The 19847-nt window shown below is 42.7% G+C and overlaps 2 protein-coding genes across 4 annotated transcripts in view; one reads left to right on the top strand and one right to left on the bottom strand.

Moving 5' to 3' along the window:
• Positions 1 to 2933, bottom strand: part of LOC310813027 (exosomal polycystin-1-interacting protein-like) — a 12266-nt gene extending 9333 nt beyond the window's left edge. For 2 of the 3 annotated variants that reach the window (XM_083681837.1, XM_083681839.1), the window contains exon 1: positions 2743 to 2933. The gene's annotated coding sequence lies outside the window, so the exon portion shown is untranslated. Of the gene's footprint in view, positions 1 to 873; positions 963 to 2742 lie in introns of all 3 variants that reach the window. The other variant, XM_083681838.1, reaches the window with a different exon arrangement.
• Positions 2934 to 4703: 1770 nt separating this feature from the next.
• On the top strand, positions 4704 to 16533 carry LOC310813230 (V-set domain-containing T-cell activation inhibitor 1-like; the record flags this gene model as incomplete). The annotated part of the gene is made up of 7 exons (XM_083682093.1): positions 4704 to 4757; positions 6144 to 6263; positions 8563 to 8608; positions 12224 to 12616; positions 12756 to 13052; positions 13622 to 13744; positions 14221 to 16533. 7 exons carry the CDS (start codon positions 4704 to 4706, stop codon positions 14382 to 14384), a joined length of 1197 nt encoding a protein of 398 aa, XP_083538219.1. The 3' UTR covers positions 14385 to 16533.
• Between the last annotated feature and the right edge of the window lie 3314 nt (positions 16534 to 19847).

The raw sequence follows: 19847 nt of genomic DNA, 5'->3' as shown, positions 1-19847 counted from the left end.
TGGCAGACATCCTGAAGAAATCACACCCACACTATTTGTCAATTCCTTTGTGATTAGGGTTAGGGTTAGGGTTCCAGTCATATGTTGCTTTGAAACTGTTAAATCGGTTATTTTGTTGATACTCTATTCTCATTCTTCCTATGTGCATTAATGTGATGTTGTGCGCTTGCTAAAGGTTCTGTTAAAACAGTACAACATAATCGTGACCAGGTTATCACAGAGTTGAATCTAGGATCCGATATGATCGATTGTCTGTCACACAGGGATGAGCAAAGCATTATTAATCATTATTAATCATGAAATATCTTTTGGAGTCAGATATAACGTAATGTTAACTTGTGTTAGTTGGTCATGTGACCACTTGTCTTGAGTTCGCTTCATAATGTTCATAATGTCCGTAATTACTGGGAATTGTATAAATCTATGTCTTATTTTTGACCCGTCCTCTATCCTCCAGTGTTTTACTTCAAAGTCTTCTTAGAGTGATTCATTTAAGTGTCCTGAACTGTGTTGATATTACCCCACAGGGGAATCACCACTTCAACGTCTGCATTTGAAATGCTGACTAATGACGTTATAATGTAATATTAGACTGCCTATTATCTATTAAATAGACACTCATAACACTGCTCAGTCATTACAGTAAAGGCTGCCACTCCCTTCTGTGTGTGAAGGCCGTCATTTGACACCTGACTGTTGTTTACTGTAAGTAGGGGAGACTGTGGACACATGTAACAAAGGTCACAAAGGTCAATTGTAACACCCAGCTTTTCTCTAATCAGAAACAAGCTACTGTAGAGAGATACAACTCATTCAGAACATGCACATTTAGGTCTTCTCCTTGCATGAAAATTATTCTGTCAAATATCTCACCATCTGCCACATCTGGATGTGCCATTCAGTCCCAAGTCTCAAAGTAAAAGTCTGAAGCCCATGTGCCCCTTTGCTTGGCAGTTGACCTCCTGCAAGAATGACAGAGTCGCATGGAAACTCTGTGTCATGTTCCCCTCAACATCAATGGGACTTCATGCATTGATAAAGGTTGAATATTGAAAATTTAAAAGAACATAAATAGCAATGCGTTTCTAATTTAATTGAAGTTTTGAAGCACATTATTAGCAATAAGCTAGACCCATTATTATCACACTTGCATTCTACTTAAACTTGAACATATTTAGTACACTATTAGTCCAAAATAGCGTACACTTAGTACATACTTAGTACAGTACATGTATACTTAAAGTATATTCAGTACATTGAAAAAAAGTGTATTTTTTGTTTGACTTGGATGCTCTCTCTACACCTTTTCTCCACTGGCTTTCTCTCTTTCCTCTCCTCTCTTTCCTCTCCTCTTTTTCACACTATTGTCACTTTGTTGTGACTTTTTGTGACTTTTTCTTACTTATTATTTAATTGTTGTTGCTGCTGTTGTTGAGCGTGGAGCAAGATCCCAAAACATTTCACTGTGTCTATTACAACTGTATGCTATATAAGTGACAAATAAAATTTGATTTGATTTGATTTGATTTCCCTACTACCAAGGGTCCCGCCCTCCCTACAGGTTCTATTACTGAAACCATTCTAGGAAGTTCCAGCAGCATGTGAGAAGTGGGAAATGGCCTGCAGTTCGTAGGAACTTTGTGTGATTTACTCTGTGACTACTCGTAATCATACACACATGCTATCTAACCTTCTACCACAGCCCACAACATTATAGACGGATTTTGGTGGCGCAAGTCTTGATTTCAATGTGTATAACTACTTATAGTTGAATGAGCCTGGCGGACATCCTGAAGAAGTCGCACCCTCACCATTTGTCCATTCCTTTGCGATTGTAATGTATCTCACACCGTGTCATTTGTTGGGAATTATATTTATTGAGAGGGACAGCGAGATATTCTTGGAGTTTTGGGTTAGGCCCGTCACGGGCACCATTCTTCCATGTTGTCCTTGACGCACGTTAAATTATGGTTAAAACTTACAGTCATATGCTTTGAAACTGTTAAATTGGTTATTTTGTTGATACTCTCTTCTCATTCGTCCTATGTGTATTAATGTGATGTTGTGTGCTAGTTAAAGGATCTGTTAATACAGCACGACATCATCGTGACCAGGTTCACATGCATCGTTAACGACACGTAGAGTGAGTCATCAGCTTCAGATTGACCTGACCGTAAACTCCTCACAATCCGATTCATCTTAATTTGAGGGCATGGTAAAAATAGCATATTGGGTATTCTTAATAGAATCTAGGATACAATATGATCGATTGTCTGTCACACAGAGATGAGCAAAGCATTATTAATCATTATTATTCATGAAATATCTTTTGGAGTCAGATATAACGTAATGTTAACTTGTGTTAGTTGGTCACGTGACCACTTGTGTTGAGTTGGTTCGATCATGTCCGTGACTGCTAGAACTAATCATTGGGAATAAATGTATGTCTTATGTTTGACCCGTCACCTATTCTTCAGTGTTTTATTTTCATATTCTATAACATCAACCCACCTACCCACACCCGATGTGGTGTAGGGAGATACTCCAGAAAACACAGGTATACTTCCAAGCATCCATTACTTACACACACAAGCATGAAATTGAGAAGAGTTACTATACATTTTCTCCAGCCCCATATCTCAGCTGTTTTGGCAGGGAGCCTGCTTTGTTGTTGTTTGAATTACAGATTGCACCTTTAAGCCAGTTCTCCTGTGAATCATAACAAGCTCAGATTACACTCACCTGTTTGGTAACTTTTCCTTTTCCCCACCCTTTCCCCTCCTTCCACTTTCTCTCTCTCTCGATCTTTCTTTCTTTCTTTCTTTCTTTCTCTCTCTTCTCTCTCCCTTTCTCTGGGTCTCTTTGACCGTAAGGATTCTACTTCTGGAAGTTTCTGAGTTGGAATGCTGTGGTACACAGCAGTCCTGTCTGTCTCTCTCTCTCTTTCTCTCTCACTCTTTCTCTTTCACCCTTTCCCTCCCTAAGCCCAGTCCTCACCCCCACCCCACTCTCGTTCCCTTCCACAGTGTACCCATAGCAACCCTTGCCAAAGCCACCAGCCTGTTTTATTATTAAACCAGCAGGACAAGGGCTCACACTCTCTACACATTCCCACGGCAGGAACTATTAATTAGTGTCTGTGTGAGAGTGTGTGCGTACATGCGTACGTGCATGTGTGTGTTACAAACAATAAAGTAGGAAAATGTACAATGAGTAACATAGACATACCAAAACTATGAGTGTGTGTGTGTATGTGTATTTATATGGTCTGTGCGTCAGCAGTGTGTTTTTCTGAGTAATTTCTGAGTACACAGGAGTGTGTGTGTGTGTGTGTGTGTGTGTGTGTGTGTGTGTGCTGTTGCGTGTGTGTGTGTGTGTGTGTGTGCTGTCTGGTGGGCATTTAAGCAAACACAACCCCTAAAAAGGCCTAGGCTCGGCCCTCAGCCTCACAATGAACCTTTGTTACTGGGCACTAGTGTCACAGAGCTGTGTGTGGCTGCATGTGTATAGGCTTCAAACAGGGCAGAAGACCCACACAAAGACCTCCCTCCTCCCTATCCCTCTCTCTCTCTCTCTCTCTCTCTGTCAGTCGGTCTCCCTCTCCCTCTCTCCCAGTTCACAGTATCTGCATCTCTATGGTCCCCCTGCCCTTCACACACCTATGGGGGCCATTCAGACGTCCAATAGCTGAAGGGGGTCACCTCTGAGAATTAGTTCTACCCTTGATCCAGCCCAATGAATAACCAACTCTCCTCTGTGTAACCGGCAGGGTTTGGACCAGGGATCTCTCGCATGGATGTCACAGACATAAACCATTATACTAAGAGGACAACCTCTTGTCAAGAGGGCTACATCTGGCCTGAGAAGTCGCTGGCAGGGCTACCTCATCACAAAGGTGTGATTCCAAAATCACCTCCGCTACATTTAGGCTCAACTGTGCTCCTGCATGTTTTTCCTCAAAATACACGTGTTCTAAAAATAAATTAATTGACAATGTTTACTGTTAATCATTACAGATCATTACAGGCTGTAACTTAATCAGTACAACCCTGTAACTTAACCCAATGTAAACACTTTGATAAGGGTGAGGTCAAAGCTGTTAACTAAGCTCTTATATAAGCAACATGTGGAAGATAAACTGTCACAGGTCTACAGATAGGCCTACACACAAGCAGTTGAACACATTAGCTTTTCCCTGATTATTGTCTCTCTCTTTGAACAATCAAATGCTGTCTATAAATATAAGTCCATAAATCTCTAGTTTGTATTTAAACCTCGATAAGGAGTTTAACTATGCCACTTTATAACATGCCACTTTATAAAATGCCACTTTATACCAGTCGACATCTGGATAAAAACGTCTGTTTACATTTCACTTTTTACATTTTACATTTACATTTACATTTATTTAGTTTTGTATTTAGGTAACTATTGTTATTGTTGTTGTTTCTTTTTATTTTTTATTATTTACACTTCTTATTGCACTGTTGGAGGAGCCCAAGGCTTAAGAATTTCATTGCCAGCGACTGCTCTGTAATTGTTGTGCATATGACAATAAAACCATCTTGAATCTTGAATCTTGAATCTTGAGTGTAAATAATACTCCTAATGATGACTAATCTGTTGCATGACTAATCTGTTTAGGTATGACTAAGGGAGCTGCAGGGCAGGAATTTACTTCTGTCGATAAAAATGTTTCCATCATGAATTCAGATACAGTAGGGACTGAACCGGAGATACGAGGCTCGGGGGTACAGGTACCGCATGGTACATCCTCCGGCCCACACAGGACCTGCATTACATTACATTACATTACATTACATTACATTACATTACATTTACATTTACATTTACATTTACAGCATTTAGCAGACGCCTTTATCCAAAGCGACTTACAACAAATGCATTTGTTTAAGTAAGTGAATCATCTATCCAGCAGTCATCATATGAAAAAGTAATCTATGGTAGGACCAGGGGCCGTTGGCAGTCACAATGCTAGGAAGATTTACTTTTTTTCTTTTCATTATTTTTTTTTTTTACAGTAGAGAAACTTGTACAGGGGGGTAGTGGGGATGAAGAGGTCTTTAGGAGGGACAGTTAAGATGTAGCCTGAAGAGATGGTTCTTATCTACGGCGGACCTGCATGGAAAACACTGGAAACACTGTCTTGCCCCTGCTAACCCACACAAGTACCCAACACACCTTAACCTAACTCTTCTGCTGAAAAGGTTCCAGTCTATCGAGACCAAAACCTTGCGCCACCTGAACAGGTTCTTCCTCATGGCAGTGGGGCTCACAAACAAGCTCCCTGCCTCTCACTGACTCTGGGACTTCCACTCCCCCTGCCCCACCCCAACCTGTCACACACTCACACACACAATGCACTGACAGTGTAATTTATATTTATTTAAATATATTCTAATTGATAGTGTACATGCCCCATACCCATTTCACAGCCTCTAGCCTCATTGCCTCTTAGCCTCGTACAGCCTACATGAGATATTGTTTTATTGTTCTATTTTGTATTTTTTTTTGCTTTTTGTAAATATTTTGTTAATATTTTGCTTAAATATACGTACAGTACCAGACAAAGGTTTGCACACACCTTGTCAAGAGTGTGCAAAGCTGTCATCAAAGCAAAAGGTGGCTACTTTGAAGAATCTAAAATATAAACCATATTCAGGAGAGAAACTTGCACAGGGGGGTAATAGCCTTTTCTCTATTATTAGGAACACGACTTGTTGCGTTCTCTCCTCTGTCCTCCATTCGCATCCTACTGAAAATGCATTGGAGGAGAAGATCTAGGTTCCTCCCCTGACATATTCTCCTCCAACGCTTTCTGAGGACGGAGCAGGTGGAGGACAGAGGAAAGGATGTGAGGAGTCATGTTCCTAACAATTGAGAAAAGGCTCATATATTCAGGTTTCTGAAGGCCAGTCCTGGGGGCCTTCCAAACAAGGACTTTGTCTGACATTGCAAAGTCATCACCGTGCTCACCTCTGACAGCACATTTGCAAGGCTTCATCAGAATGGATTAAAATATATCTGCCCCAGATCTACCCAGAGGTTTAACCGAGAGGGGAAGAGAGAGAGAGAGAGACAAGCGTGTAGCTCTGCGCCGAGAAAGGGGTGTGAAATTCTAGGTAAATTTTAGAGAAGGAAGTACAGAGTGCGCCAGTCTGAGGAGAGAGAAGAGCAGAGAAGTCTACAGTGCCAACAAGCCACACGGGACCAATACCATCTGTACAGACTTCAGTATGCAGGTAAAGTATTTCCATATATTTTCTGTTAGCCTATTGTGTTGCAGCAAAAGGAAGGCTAGCTTATTCGACCCAGGTACACACTTCAAGGCCACATTACAAAAATGACATACTCAACTTCCTCGAACTTTTGTTTTTTTGTGTTTATTCTTATAAAACCAAGGTGTTTACCACGGGTTTCCGAAAAACAAAGGACTTATGACTCTCTAACCAAACAGTATAAAACATTTTAAATTAACTATATCTGTAAGGTGTTGGAAATTTGCAACACAACCTGACGGTTTACTGTACGTGATATGATGAATGTCGCTGATAGGCACACTGTTGTCTTCTCTGAAGGAAAAGAGTATAGGATAGAAATGCTGGCTTTGAAGTGGTTCCAACCTTACAGCAAAGTTACAACTTTTCAAGTCATATTTGTTCGTGGTGCTTATGGTTTTATCAAGTGGGAAGGCACACGCTCAGAGCAAAGGTTGAAAGAGTTTTACGAGTTCCATCGGTAATGAATAAACCAGAGCCAGAACTCTTAAGTGCACATCTTTGCTGTCAGCGTTTGCTTTGAAGGGGTGAAAATGACATGGCAGTAACCTGTAAATGTACTCACAGTAACCACATCTGTCAGACTGACTCCTTCTGTAGAGAGAGAGAGAGAGAGAGAGAGAGAGAGAGAGAGAGAGAGAGAGAGAGAGTGAGAGAGAGTGAGAGAGAGAGAGAGAGAGAGAGAGAGTGAGAGTGAGGCAGAGAGTGAGAGAGAGAGAGTGAGAGAGTGAGGGAATCCCCAAAGGGCGGTGCCACTGGGATAGAGAAATAAGTGTAAAGGATTCATGAGATAATGATCCTGCTCCTGCTGACATGGTATTTGTGTCTGCAGTCTCGCCTGCACTCAGCTGGGTGGAGTGGCGGTAAGAGAGGCGAAAAGAACAACAACATATCAGACTGAACTCCTACCGCCACCATCAGAGCCCCCCCCCCCCCCCCCCCCAGTGATTAGCTGTGACAACAGAGGGTTTAGTTACGGCAGACAGTAAGCACTGTATGCTGGCTGCGGTACAATCCCGCAGGTGGAAGTTTACCCTAAGCTGTGCCACAAGGCATTGACCAGTGTATGAGGACTTGAGGAGTGAATTGAGTGTATAGTGTATGAGGACATGAGGAGTGAATAAATACAGTATCATGTATATCGTTACAGTGCGCATGCACCGGTGTCTTACAAGTGCCTACCATTGTCTTTACTTACTCCAAATATCTTTTGATAAAAGTTGCTGTGACTTCCTGGCATGACGTCATATCCCAGAGTCCACATTTAAGTACTCAGATGAAAGATGTCATTACAGTAGGTCTTTAGAGAAGTCATTTGAGGTCTTCCAATGAGATACAGTACAAGGCATTTTCAGTAGATGGGGCTAATGGGGCTGTAGTCTAGTCCTTGCTAGACTACAATGCTGAACAATGTTTTGGTGGGAACTGGAGGGGACAGGGAGGGGCACTGAAGTCAACTGACTCATATTTTGACAGTCAATGGCAGAGTATGCAAACATCGAGAGATCATAATGAGAGACAAGGTGCTACAGTATCGTACTTATATGGAGAAAGGAGACCTGCTCTTTCTTATTGTGTTGTTCTTGTTTGTTTTCGGTTTCATGAGGGCCCGCATTTCACAGCTGAGTGCTGGTTAAATGGGCCATGTAATAACTGGGAATAACAGAGGCTTAAACAAAAGGTTCAACTCACAATTAACATAACAATGCCACAAGTGGAAGTTACACTAAGCTGTACCAGAAGATACCTCAAGCTTAGTGACGCACACAAGAGGAAATGATAGAATTGTAGTTCCATGTGATTGCTAGGGAACACATACAAAAAAAGATGTGAGAGAGTGAGAGATTGAGATAGAGGAACGAGTGAAAGGGAGCTTATTATTGTAAACACTGTGTCTCCTGTTACATAATGGGCGAATGGAACTTCCCAAAGGGCGTTGCTTCCAGCATCAAACGAGCAGAAGGTTAGGAAGTTAGGGAGTAGCAGTAGCAGCATATTCAGACGTGAAACATAACCAAGTTTGATTTGTTGTGAAAGTTCAAACATCGAGGTTGCATCACTCTATTGAATCATTCTATTGGTCCGGCAACAGGAAACAACCTCTGACGTACGGAAGCGTAGGTCTAGTCTGAGGTGAGGTTGCTGAGGTTGCCCTTTTTTGGTTCACTCTCCTCCGGCACGTCTCCGATCTAACGTTTAAAAAACGTTACACGATATTATTTGAGCTAAAAGCGGATTCATTTATTCTCTCTGTCCCCTGCAGTGTGGAATGGCTTCATTTCTCATCATCATTTTGATGGCATCATCCGGTGAGTCATGTCCTCTCAATATTTTCTTGAATATCACTTGGTGAATTTGTCTTTTACTTGTTTTTACTTATGCAATTACAAGGAAAGGAAGATTTTGGTTAGAGATGAGATAAAAGATGTAAATATCCATGTTGGGACTTCTGCATGGTTGATACTCTGATCCACAAATACCATTACACACTCACTCAAAGTAAGTGAGAGTCAGATGAAGTGGATGTTTGCTCTGGGTGTGACCTCTCTAGCTGTAATCACAGTAAGTGTGTCACTATGTCACTACGAGGCTATGTGGTGACATAGTGGTCCTGGTTCTTAGAAAAAGAGATGTACCTTTCTTTTAAAAATGTTTAAATGTTAAATGTTTAAAAAATCTCAAAATGGAGGACGAGGACTGGAAATGGAGGACCCATGTGCCACAAACACACTAACAGGACCACAGGAAATTACTGACTGTCACGTCAGTTTTTTTTTTTTTTTTAATATATTTTTAGGGCATTTCTGCTTTATTGAGATAGAGACAGTAGAGATTGACAGGAAGGATGGGTGAGAGAGAGGAGGGTTGACAGGATATGCAGGATATGGCGACGGCCGGAATCGAACCAGGGACCTTGCGATGATAGGGTATGCGCCTTAGTGTGCGACGCCACTGAGCGCCCCGACTCACGTCCGTTTAACCATTTATTTTTAAAGGTTATTTTTTGAGTGGGGCAGACCCACTTTTATATTTTTAATTTTTTCTTCTTCCCAGAACTGAAAATCAAACACAGGCCACAGACTTCCCCCACTGTCTGCCCCTCAATGTCACATACAAGAAAGGGAATTTGGTGCAAATATTAAACATATTTTTAGGGCATTCCTGCTTTTATTGGGATAGAGACAGTAGAATTGACAGGAAGGATGAGAGAGAGAGAGAGGAGGAATGACATGCAGGATATGTCGATGGCTGGAAGTGAACAAGGGAACGTGTGATGATATGGCATGTGCCTTAGTGTCCTACGCCTCTTAAGCAGCCCTTTGTTATTTTATTAAATGAGAAAATGTGTATGAAGCAAACACACTCCAGCTACTTCTAAAGGATTTGGTTGTAATATAATAATATATGCCATTTAGCAGCTGCGGATTGATCCCATCTGGGACCATCTATACAAAAAATGTATGCACTCACTGTACTGTAAGTTGCCTTGGATGAAAGTGTATTCTAAATAGCATTATATATTAACTGGTACCTCAAAGAGATAAACAATTAATTTTTACAAACTGTGCACTCAAAAAGCTAAGATTGTTTAAAAAACAACAACATAGCATCAGGATAAGAACAACCAGCACTAAAAGGCTGGAACGAATGGTGAACTAGTGGAAAGGTATGGTTGGTGACAGAAAACAGGGCCTTTAAAAACATTCACAAATAGACATTTTCAATGGCAAAAGCCAGCCAGTTGGATGAATAACAACTTTTCAAATGATCGTTTACAATGAAAGAGAACGTTTACGTGACCATTGCATAGTGTGCAGACACACTGACGTCTGTCAGGCAGAACTTCCCTTTTTCACGTCAAACCATGAATCATGTGACTTCTAGTAATAGGGCCATTCAACAGCCAATGCACATTCAAAGTTACATAACCACTTGTCGAAATGTGCCTCCCGTCTTTATGGTAATGTTTCAGTCTGACTGCGATTGCAGCTGTAGGAGTGTAGCCTAATCCATTTGGGAATAATATTTTGTGAGTGAAGTCTGTTATGCATCATCATTTAATATTGACACTATATACACCTATTATAAATACTTTGCCTTACTGGGAAGGGAGGGCGACTTTATTCACACCCATGCACGTGTCGTCAAAGCTACCATCTGGTCACAACTTCCTCTAGGTCAGCTCATCACAATGCAGCTAGCAGGGTTTGAACCGGGAACCTCCATCCTCATGTACCAGGGCTCTATCTGGGCTTAGAAGTCTCGGGCAGGGCTGCACATCACCAGAGTGTGATTCCAAATCACCTCCACTACACATGTACCCATGTTTGTGTACAACAGAACAAAACACCACCCAGCTGGACTAGACTATTGCCAGCGGCAACATGCTGACAAATGTCAAAACCACATTTACTGTTGTTTATTTGATTATTTTCCACTCTTTTTCAGTTTTGATTGGACAGAGACGGTAGAGAAAGACAGGAAGTAAGAAGGAGAGGGTATGTCAGCAGGGCATGGGCCGGATTCAAACCCATACTGACATGGGCATATGCGTGCACTGTAGGCCCTGGTGCTAGACCACTGAAAACACCCCAGGACACCACATTTACTGTGAATGAGGAAACTCAGATCTCAGTGAACAAACAATGCAAAGCATTTGGTTAGACCAAACCCCATTGTCATGTAAGTTACAGCTCTAGGTATTTAAACAAGCACACGTCAGCATACTGAATGTGGAAACTGAACCCACAGCTTTTCAGCCAACTGAACTAGGCTTCTCTGGAAATTCTCGGTCCGTCTCTGTTCCTGTTACACATGATTGTTAAAGGTCAAATACGGTACAATATGTAGCTTTTTCAATGCAAACAAGTCTCATTCATACTTTTACTTTTACGAAAGCGAAACACGTGGTGGCCCAGCCATTTCGTCAGATCAGAACTGCTGATTGCAGTTGTTACTCATATGTTGAAACATTCCCAAATGACAGAAAATGAGCGAGCAGGTTTATGCAAATGTCGTTGATGTAAATGTTTTAGTTTAATGAGTGTAAAATAGATTTGGCGTAATGGATGGTTCCACTCTGAAATAGCTCCCCGCTGAATTAAACAAAACTGTAGTACGATATAATATACCATGAACATATGACATGATCAGCAAGTCAGAATAGTTGTGTGTGTGTGTGTGTGTGTGTGTGTGTGTGTGTGTGTGTCCGTCTCTGATGCCAGCAGCGTCCTCCTTGCTGTGCCTTACTGTGTGATACTTAAATTATTCACTGAAATAACTGACCTGAGTCTCCTAATTAAATCGTGTACGATACGTCAAAAACTGAAGATGCGCTACGTTAGGGTGAGTGATTTGAGTGACTTACGTAGGAATTGAGTCTTTATTAAAGGGGAAATGTAGTCGTTCTAATTTTACTTTCCCAACATCCCTGGGTAAACACTGTGATTTCTTTTTAAGAAAAGTTGTCACTAAATATTCTTTAATCCATTGTTTCCCCTTACCTCCGCCTGTGTGTTGAAAAGCTCTGCTGTTGTGGGCGTGATGTTACATTGTAATTTGTAAAAGTAATTTGACAACTTTCCCGTACCTTAAACCACTCGAAGTTAATGACTTATAGTGCCTATTCCCTGTCAGTATAATGCATTAACTTTGAATAGTTAAGTTAAGGTTAAGTTGTCAGGGGAAGGCATTAGCAAACGTTAGCATTGGCAACAAGAATTAACAAATATAGTTTTCCATAGGGGGATTCGAACCAGCGACGTGCAGATTCTGCCTTGCGTACTTACCAGGAGTACGCGTACAGTACTATCCCGTATTGGTACACGATTCGAGTAGGAGACCAGTCTACAGAACACACCATCACAGTGCAAATTACTCCTCTATTATAAACGCTGGCTTCTTCTTGTTTGTTTTCTCATCAGCAACAGTCATCAACAGTCATTCTCAACACTCATCAAATGTCGTCAATGGCAGTGTTGGAGGGCCCGTCGTCTTGCCCTGTAAACTGGACTTCACCGACCCCATTTCCTCAAAGTACCTCGTGTTCTTTTGGCAAGAAGATCCTAAACAAAACGTTTTGTTCAATTTCAAAAGAGGAGAAACAAATGAGCATCAGTCTGAGCATTACAGGAACAGAACCACAGCTTATAAGGATGAGATTAGCTCTGGAAATATCTCTATCCAAATAAATCCACTAACTCCTGTGGACGATCAGAAAACTGTGTGGGCTTTTGCTAGACTCTTTGATGCAAAAAATAAAGATCAAGAAATCAAATCTTACACAAAAATATGCAGAACCACTCTGCATGTATCAGGTATGGATGTCTTATTCACTTTTTTCAGCTCTTCATTTCATTGAATCCTCAAGTCAAGAGTTGTACTCTCTCATTGATTCTGTTAGTACTGGATAACTTCCTTCAATACTTCCCTTTGCTTTGTTTGTCTCCGTCCCAGCACCATTCTCAGTACCCCACTTGGCTGTGAACTACACAGAGATGACAGTGTTATGCACTACACATGGCGGCTTCCCCAGGCCCGACATCACATGGATGGTCCAGAACTCCACCCTGGCTAACAACCACTCTGTTGAGTCCTGGAAGGAAGACACCAACATCACACAAGACCACAACACTGGAAACTACAACGTCTCAAGCAGTGTGAAAGTCACAGTGAATCAGACTGTTTCATGCCAGGTGCACAACCCCACCTCGAGGAAGACCGTGAGCAAGGCTGTCTTTGTCGTTCTTTCCGGTGAGTAGATAACAGTGTTATTACCAGAACATTCACACAGAGCCATAGCCACAGCTACAGCTATATATACACACAGGATACTATACGTATACATACTAAAACTAAAAGTACCATAAAAATTATAGACCGCTCATTTCTTTGTAATCGGGCAAACTAACAAAATCAGCAGGGGATCAAATAATTATTTCCCCCACTGTATATAGGATATAACACTGCCACTTATTCATGTTTACAAAATGTAAACATAAACCTGTTTCTGACTAAACTGTTTCTGACTCATATAGGTCCCACAGGTGTATACTGTCTGGTGTATAATGTCCTACGGGTGTATAATACAGGTGTATACTGTCTGGTAGTTTTCAATAATTGAACAGGTGTACTCTATAGGAGCAGTACCCTTCACAGTGACTTCAAGCTCAGTCTGGCTGTGCTTTTGCCATATTGCTGAGTCTGTGCTTGTATCACATGATTGAGACTGGAGGGCAGGACATGCAGGAAACACTGAAGCACATTATACTACTCATGTTACTATGTTTATGTCTGTACCCCTTCCTCTTTTTTGTTCCTAGCAGGAGAGGAGCCGGGTAGCTCCTTCACTGGCGTGACGGTTGGGATTGGGATTGTGATTGTGATGGTGATTGTGGTTGTGGTTGTGGTTGCTGTGATTACTGCCTTGAGATACAACATGACACGTAAGTTGTGCAGTTCCTCTTTCTAGTAATTTTTACTTACTAGAGTATAAACAACTCAGGATGTTATTACCATTCAAGGTGTTGAAGTGCTCTCCTGGTTGCTTAAGGGAGGTGGTACTGGTACCTTTGATGAATTCACTGATTATTGTACTCTATTCTCTAGCTTCTCAATGTCAAAGCGTTAAATGTATGACAATGTGACAGTCTGAACCTGACATATTGGACATTTGTACATGGACCAGACCTGGGTTCAAATTGTATTTCAAATCATTTCAAATACTTAGCTGTGCTTGATTGATTTTCCCTGGAGCAATGGAACCAATATAATACTCCCAAAAGTGCAAAGTATTTAAGCCTCAAAGTATTTAAGCCCAACCACCCAAAGTATTTTAAACATTTCAAATACTATTTTGACCCAGATTGTACAAGGACAACATTCTATGCTTTGAGTAAGTTGTTGAACCATGTTGTTGCAGATGGTAATGCTACTTTGAACAACGGTGTTGAGGTCAATGGTGGTGTTGATGGTGCCTCAGCAGCCAATGGTGGAGGTAATGGTGCCTCAGCAGCCAATGGTGAAGGTAATGTTGCCACAGCAGCTGATGAGAACAGTGAGCTTCTGGACCAAACAAACATGTGAACAATGGTAGTGGTGAGGCAACAGAGCCTCAGGGAATGAATAGGCATGCAGTAGATCACATCCATGGTGGCTAGTGATCACATTTGAAGAAACTACTGTACTGTATTTGGGTTATGATTTGTCCCCTTACATGGTATGTCATTGATACCACTATGAGCGCAGCACAAAATGGTCTAGGAACCCACATAACTCCCACGTTAGAGGTCCATAGTTGAGCCGGCTTCTGCGAAAAGTGATGGGGTGGTTCTTAAAACAAACATACATCATGGTTTGTTCCATTCAAATATATGCAAGATAACCGCTACAGGGGGTACGCCAACCAGCATAGGGCCCCTTTTTCATCGACACACCGTGCCAACAACATCAAATCAGTCAGGTATGGAGCACTACGGACAGATTTATAGTAATATATCCACACTAAAGTTTGGCTGAGACTTTGCTATATTCTGTTGATAGCAAAGCATATCTAATATTGATAATCTGACTCCAATGTAATCACCACTATGTGAAATAATTGTTGAGTTTGTGCTGATTTAGTGCAAGAAAGGTCAAATGAGGCTTTAGTAATACTGTATGCTTATATACAACTATTACAAGGCATAGAACAATGTTACATTCTAATAGAGTGACAGAGAGAGAGAGAGAGAGAGAAAGACGGAGAGATAGAGAAATGACCACAGGTCATTCAACAATGCTACTCGCAACATGATGAGAACCTGAACAACAGGACAAAGAAAGATGTAGTGCTTTTCCCTGACTTCTGCTTTTTATATCACCCTAAAAACCACAGTATTTAAATTAGGAGCTGTTGATAAGGAGACCCAACCACCATTCATCTTGTTACTTCTAAACTGATGACATCACAGCACTGACACATCAAGACATTCCACAGAGCTGCATGATTCTGCCCACGAGAAAGAGTTCAACTTATTTTTTTTTATCTTAATCTTAAAATATATTCTGCTAACTGTCTTGATGTAGGCTATATCCAACTGTGTACATTTATGATGTACACAGTACGGGTGATGCGTTTTGTTTGACTGTGATTCCACTGCCGTGCATATGAGGGTTTTTGACAGTGGGCCCACCAAGATTTTGGGGTTGAAAACACCACTGGATGGCAGTAGAGCTATATGGTACCAAAGTGTTATTCATGTGTCAAATGGTACATAAAGATATTTGTTACTTGATGTAGGTTACTGTGTAACTGTATTCAGAGGGGTGCTTGTTGCTCAAGTTCAGAGGATAGACCAAGCTGCTATAGATACAGAGTTGTTATTTTGTATACATTCTGTATAACTTATACTGTGGCACAACAATGGTTTACCAACCATTCCAATACTGCAAAATTTCTAAACATTTCAGACACCTCAGCTTTGTCAAAATGTCAGGTACTGTATAATGTATTACTCTATAGAAGACATATAAATGTCCTTTGAATGTTTGAATGTTCCTATGCAGTATTTTATATGAAAAATGTTATTGTTTCTGATATGGAATGTGCATATTACCGCATAAGTACCTACATATCTGGACTATGACTCAGGAATCATCTGTGACTCAGAAATCATCTATGACTCATGAATCATTTCTACATACAGAACAAAAGGGCTAACTGCATAGCTTATGTAGTGAATGTGGAAGTGTTAACAATAACTGTTGTCCCCAGTGCTTGAGGGGTTTTTTGTTTGTTCGTTTTTTTACTATCTTGTTTTGTTCACTCCAGTCACTTTGTTTTTTTGTGTTTTTTTTTTCAATACTTGTACGCACAAATATTGGTGACATTTAGTGCCTTGAGAAACAGAGTTTCGTGACTGAAACTGAAAATGAGTATCAATAGAATCAGAATTAGAATCAGAATTCTTTTATTTGGCCAAGTATATTTGCACATACAGGAAATTGACTTTGTGAGGTTGATGAATGGGACATAAAAAACAATATATAAGCAAAATACAAGTTATATACACATTTTTATTTGTTTTGGAAAGAGATATAGCACCTGCTTCTTTCAGTGAGTTTTGCAGTAATCTATATTTTGTGAAATTAACATATTGTTTCACATCATGTAACCATGTGTATCTTACATGCAGTCGCTTCGTCTCTTTCATCAGTACTGTATCATTTGGACAAATAAACATCTATGTGGAGACTCAACTCTGTTTATTCAATGGGAAAAATAAAGAAAACAGCACAAGACAAAAAAAGAGAATGAGAGAGAGAGAGAGAGAGGGAGAGAGGGGGAGAGAGAGGCAGATACGTAGAGAGATAGTGGGAGAGAGAGAGAGAGAGAGAGAGAGAGAGAGAGAGAGAGGGGGAGAGAGAGAGAGAAAGACTTACTAGCAATAGGGAGAGAGAGAGAGAGAGAGAGAGAGAGAGAGAGAGAGAGAGAGAGAGAGAGAGAGAGTTAGGAATGTAGCAGTGTCAGGTTCCATTAGGGATGTTCCTTGTGTGTGACGGGGAGTGTATCTTTCAGGGTTAAGCCTGTGTTTATGAAACACGGTGGGAGAATGGGGAGGCCTTGCCACGCTGGCGCTTCGGTGGTATTTCATGTGTTTGGGGGCCGGTAGGGCCGTCAGGGCCCGGGCTAAAGGCTGAGTGATGGGAACTAAAACCCTCGGCCAGGATTTGGCCTCTCTGGTCTGCTCAGAGAAAGGGTGGAGCGAGAGCTCAATGGACAGAAGCTTTGAAGGGATTCTTTAGCTCTTTTTTGGGGGGTTGGGGGGGCAGTGGGTGACGGGGAGGGGAAGTAATGTTAAGCTCTAACACAAACTGGCCAAAAGCGCAAATGGATTGGAAAGAATAAGAGTCAAAGGAAACACAAACAACCACAAAGGATTGTTTGTGTCACGGTCTCCTCAGACAAATCTGATCTCCGTAGAAATATGACACTGGATTGAAATGAACATGCTGTCCGTAACATGTTGACAGAATATTATGACTAGTTTCCCTCCTTCACCACAAGGGGGTGCTCTCTCCATGTTAGGCTAATTTGCTTCTGTAGATTACAAATGTGGATTTTACTAAAAACTACCTGGAGGTTGCTGTCCCAGAGTGACTAATGCAGGGTAGTTTTAATCAGATACCCATCTCTATCACCATCAAAACCCTTCTATTCACTATTGAACATGTTTGACCATGACCTTTCTTAGAAATTCAATCTGCGGAAGCATTCTCCTCCTATTCTCCTTACCCCCCCCCCCCCCCCACCACCCCCCCACCACCCCCCACCACCCCCCCTCACCCATCCAATCCCCCCTCCCCATCCAACTGCCACCCACACCACCTTTGCCCCCCACATGTTACAATGCTTCCAGGGATCGAGGGGCAAGGACCCTCAGGGTGTGCCCCCCCCGCTTCCCGCCCCCCCCCCAGACCCCTGGGCCCCCTATCCCTGGTTCCCATGTCTGTGCTGGGATTAATCCCTGAACCACAGGTGTGATAATCTCAAACAGAACGGTCCTGCTGAACACAGGGATTGACAGGCCCTGGGCCCCAATCCGCTTTGATCACAGGGCCAACAGCTGCCCTGCTCCTCTTAATCTACAGACCAAACCCAGCCAGGGCAGGACAGGACCAGCACCACCCCCCCCCCCCCCCCCCCCCGCCCCCCAAAACACAGGACGGGGCAGGAGGGGACAGGACTAGCCCCCCCCTCCCCCCCAAGAGACAGGATGAGGCAGGAGGGGACAGGACCAACCCCCCCCCCCCCGGCCCTCTAAGAGACAGGACGAGGCAGGAGGGGACAGGACCAACCCCCCCCCCCCCCAAGAGACAGGATGAGGCAGGAGGGGACAGGACCAACCCCCCCCCCCCCCCCCCCCCCCCCCCCCCGGCCCTCTAAGAGACAGGACGAGGCAGGAGGGGACAGGACCAGCCCCCACCTCCCCACCCCCCCAAGAGACAGGACGAGGCAGAAGGGGACAGGACCACCCTCTCTCTCTCTCCCTCCCTCCCTCCCTCTCTCTCTCCCTCCCTCCCTCCTGACATCCCTCTCTCCCTCCCTCCCTCCCCCGACAGCCCTCTCTCCCTCCCTCCATCAACAATCAGCACATCCATCACAGACAGAACAGGACAGGGAAGCAACAGACTCTACACTGCAGTCTACAGCAGCCCTGACTCGTGAATCAGAAAACCAGCCAATGGGGAAAAGGGAACGGGGGACATAGAAATCTAAAACCCCTCAATGTCCACTTGAACATTACTGTACATAACTCTAACTGGGTTTACACTTGGAGAAATAAAAACAGATCTAAGAGGCCTGAGTCTCGAGTCAGATTTCACATTTTCGGATATTTTTGTCCCTCAGGGAGAGAACTCGTTGGAGTATATCACCATAAGGCAATAACATACTATATCAATAATACAGGAATGATGATAGTCACTTCTTTACAGAACGGCAGATCACCGGAAATCACTTTATTTGGGACGACATTTGGAGACGGAGAAATCTGATCGCAAAGTGACACGGTCCTGGTTACCATGGTGAGAATCAACACCGCCTGCTTTAGGAAATAAACAGATGTGTTAAATAGTCCCGTTAGTTTAATCAGTACATGCCACTGACAACGTTGGCTGTGAACAGAGGTGACAGTGACTACAGTGTAACTGACTACAGTCTCATCTGACTGGCTAGGAGTCGTGTTGTCGGGATGTGGATTCGGGAGTCTGGGAATGATACGACAGAGAGATGACTGATCATCCTGTCATTCTGTCGTCATTGATTTATTTAAGTTCCTACTACGTGTTGGCTTTTGGCAATGTCAAATGTCAGATCATGTCAATAAAGCTTTTTGAACTGATTTCAGTTGAATGGAATAGTGAGTTTTGTCAGCCAGCGGGGTTGTGATGTAACCGGAATATGACACCACTGTTCAGGGTTTATCACTCACTGGGGCGTGTGGCTGAGGACACAAACAAACAACACCCCCGGATAACAGCTACAGTTAGTACAATGGTTAGTGTGTGTGTGTGTGTGTGTGTGTGCGTGTGTGTGTGTGTGTGTGTGTGCATGAGTGTGTGTGTGTGTGTGTGTGTGTGTGTGCATGAGTGTGTGTGTGTGTGTGCATGAGTGTGTGTGTGTGTGTGTGTGTGTGTGTACATGTGTGTGTGTAAGTGTGTGTTCACCTATCAAACAACGAATCAGAGGAAGGTGACTTCACGTCCACCGCCAGCAGAGGGCAGCACATGCCACATAATTCCCTGCCTCTCCTCTCGCTCTCTCCCAAGGCTCCATTCTCACCACGTCTACCTCCCTTGTGTGACTCCTCGCTGCTGAGAAACCCCACATCGCACTTTCTCACTTGGTCTTTTTCATGATGCTCCCAAAGAGCTGCTCTCAACTGTGTTTAATGACCTGAGGTATTTGCCTGCTCTGTAGCTTGTATGAGATACCCAGTGGAGTGTTGTTGGAGACAGGACAGTGTTGACTCCTCTCCTGGCCCGCGGTGCCTGGGAGCTCAGCCT

The sequence above is a fragment of the Argentina silus genome (assembly GCF_951799395.1).
Source record: "Argentina silus genome assembly, chromosome: 12".
NCBI lineage: Eukaryota > Metazoa > Chordata > Actinopteri > Argentiniformes > Argentinidae > Argentina > Argentina silus.
This window is presented reverse-complemented; position numbering and strand designations above follow the sequence as displayed.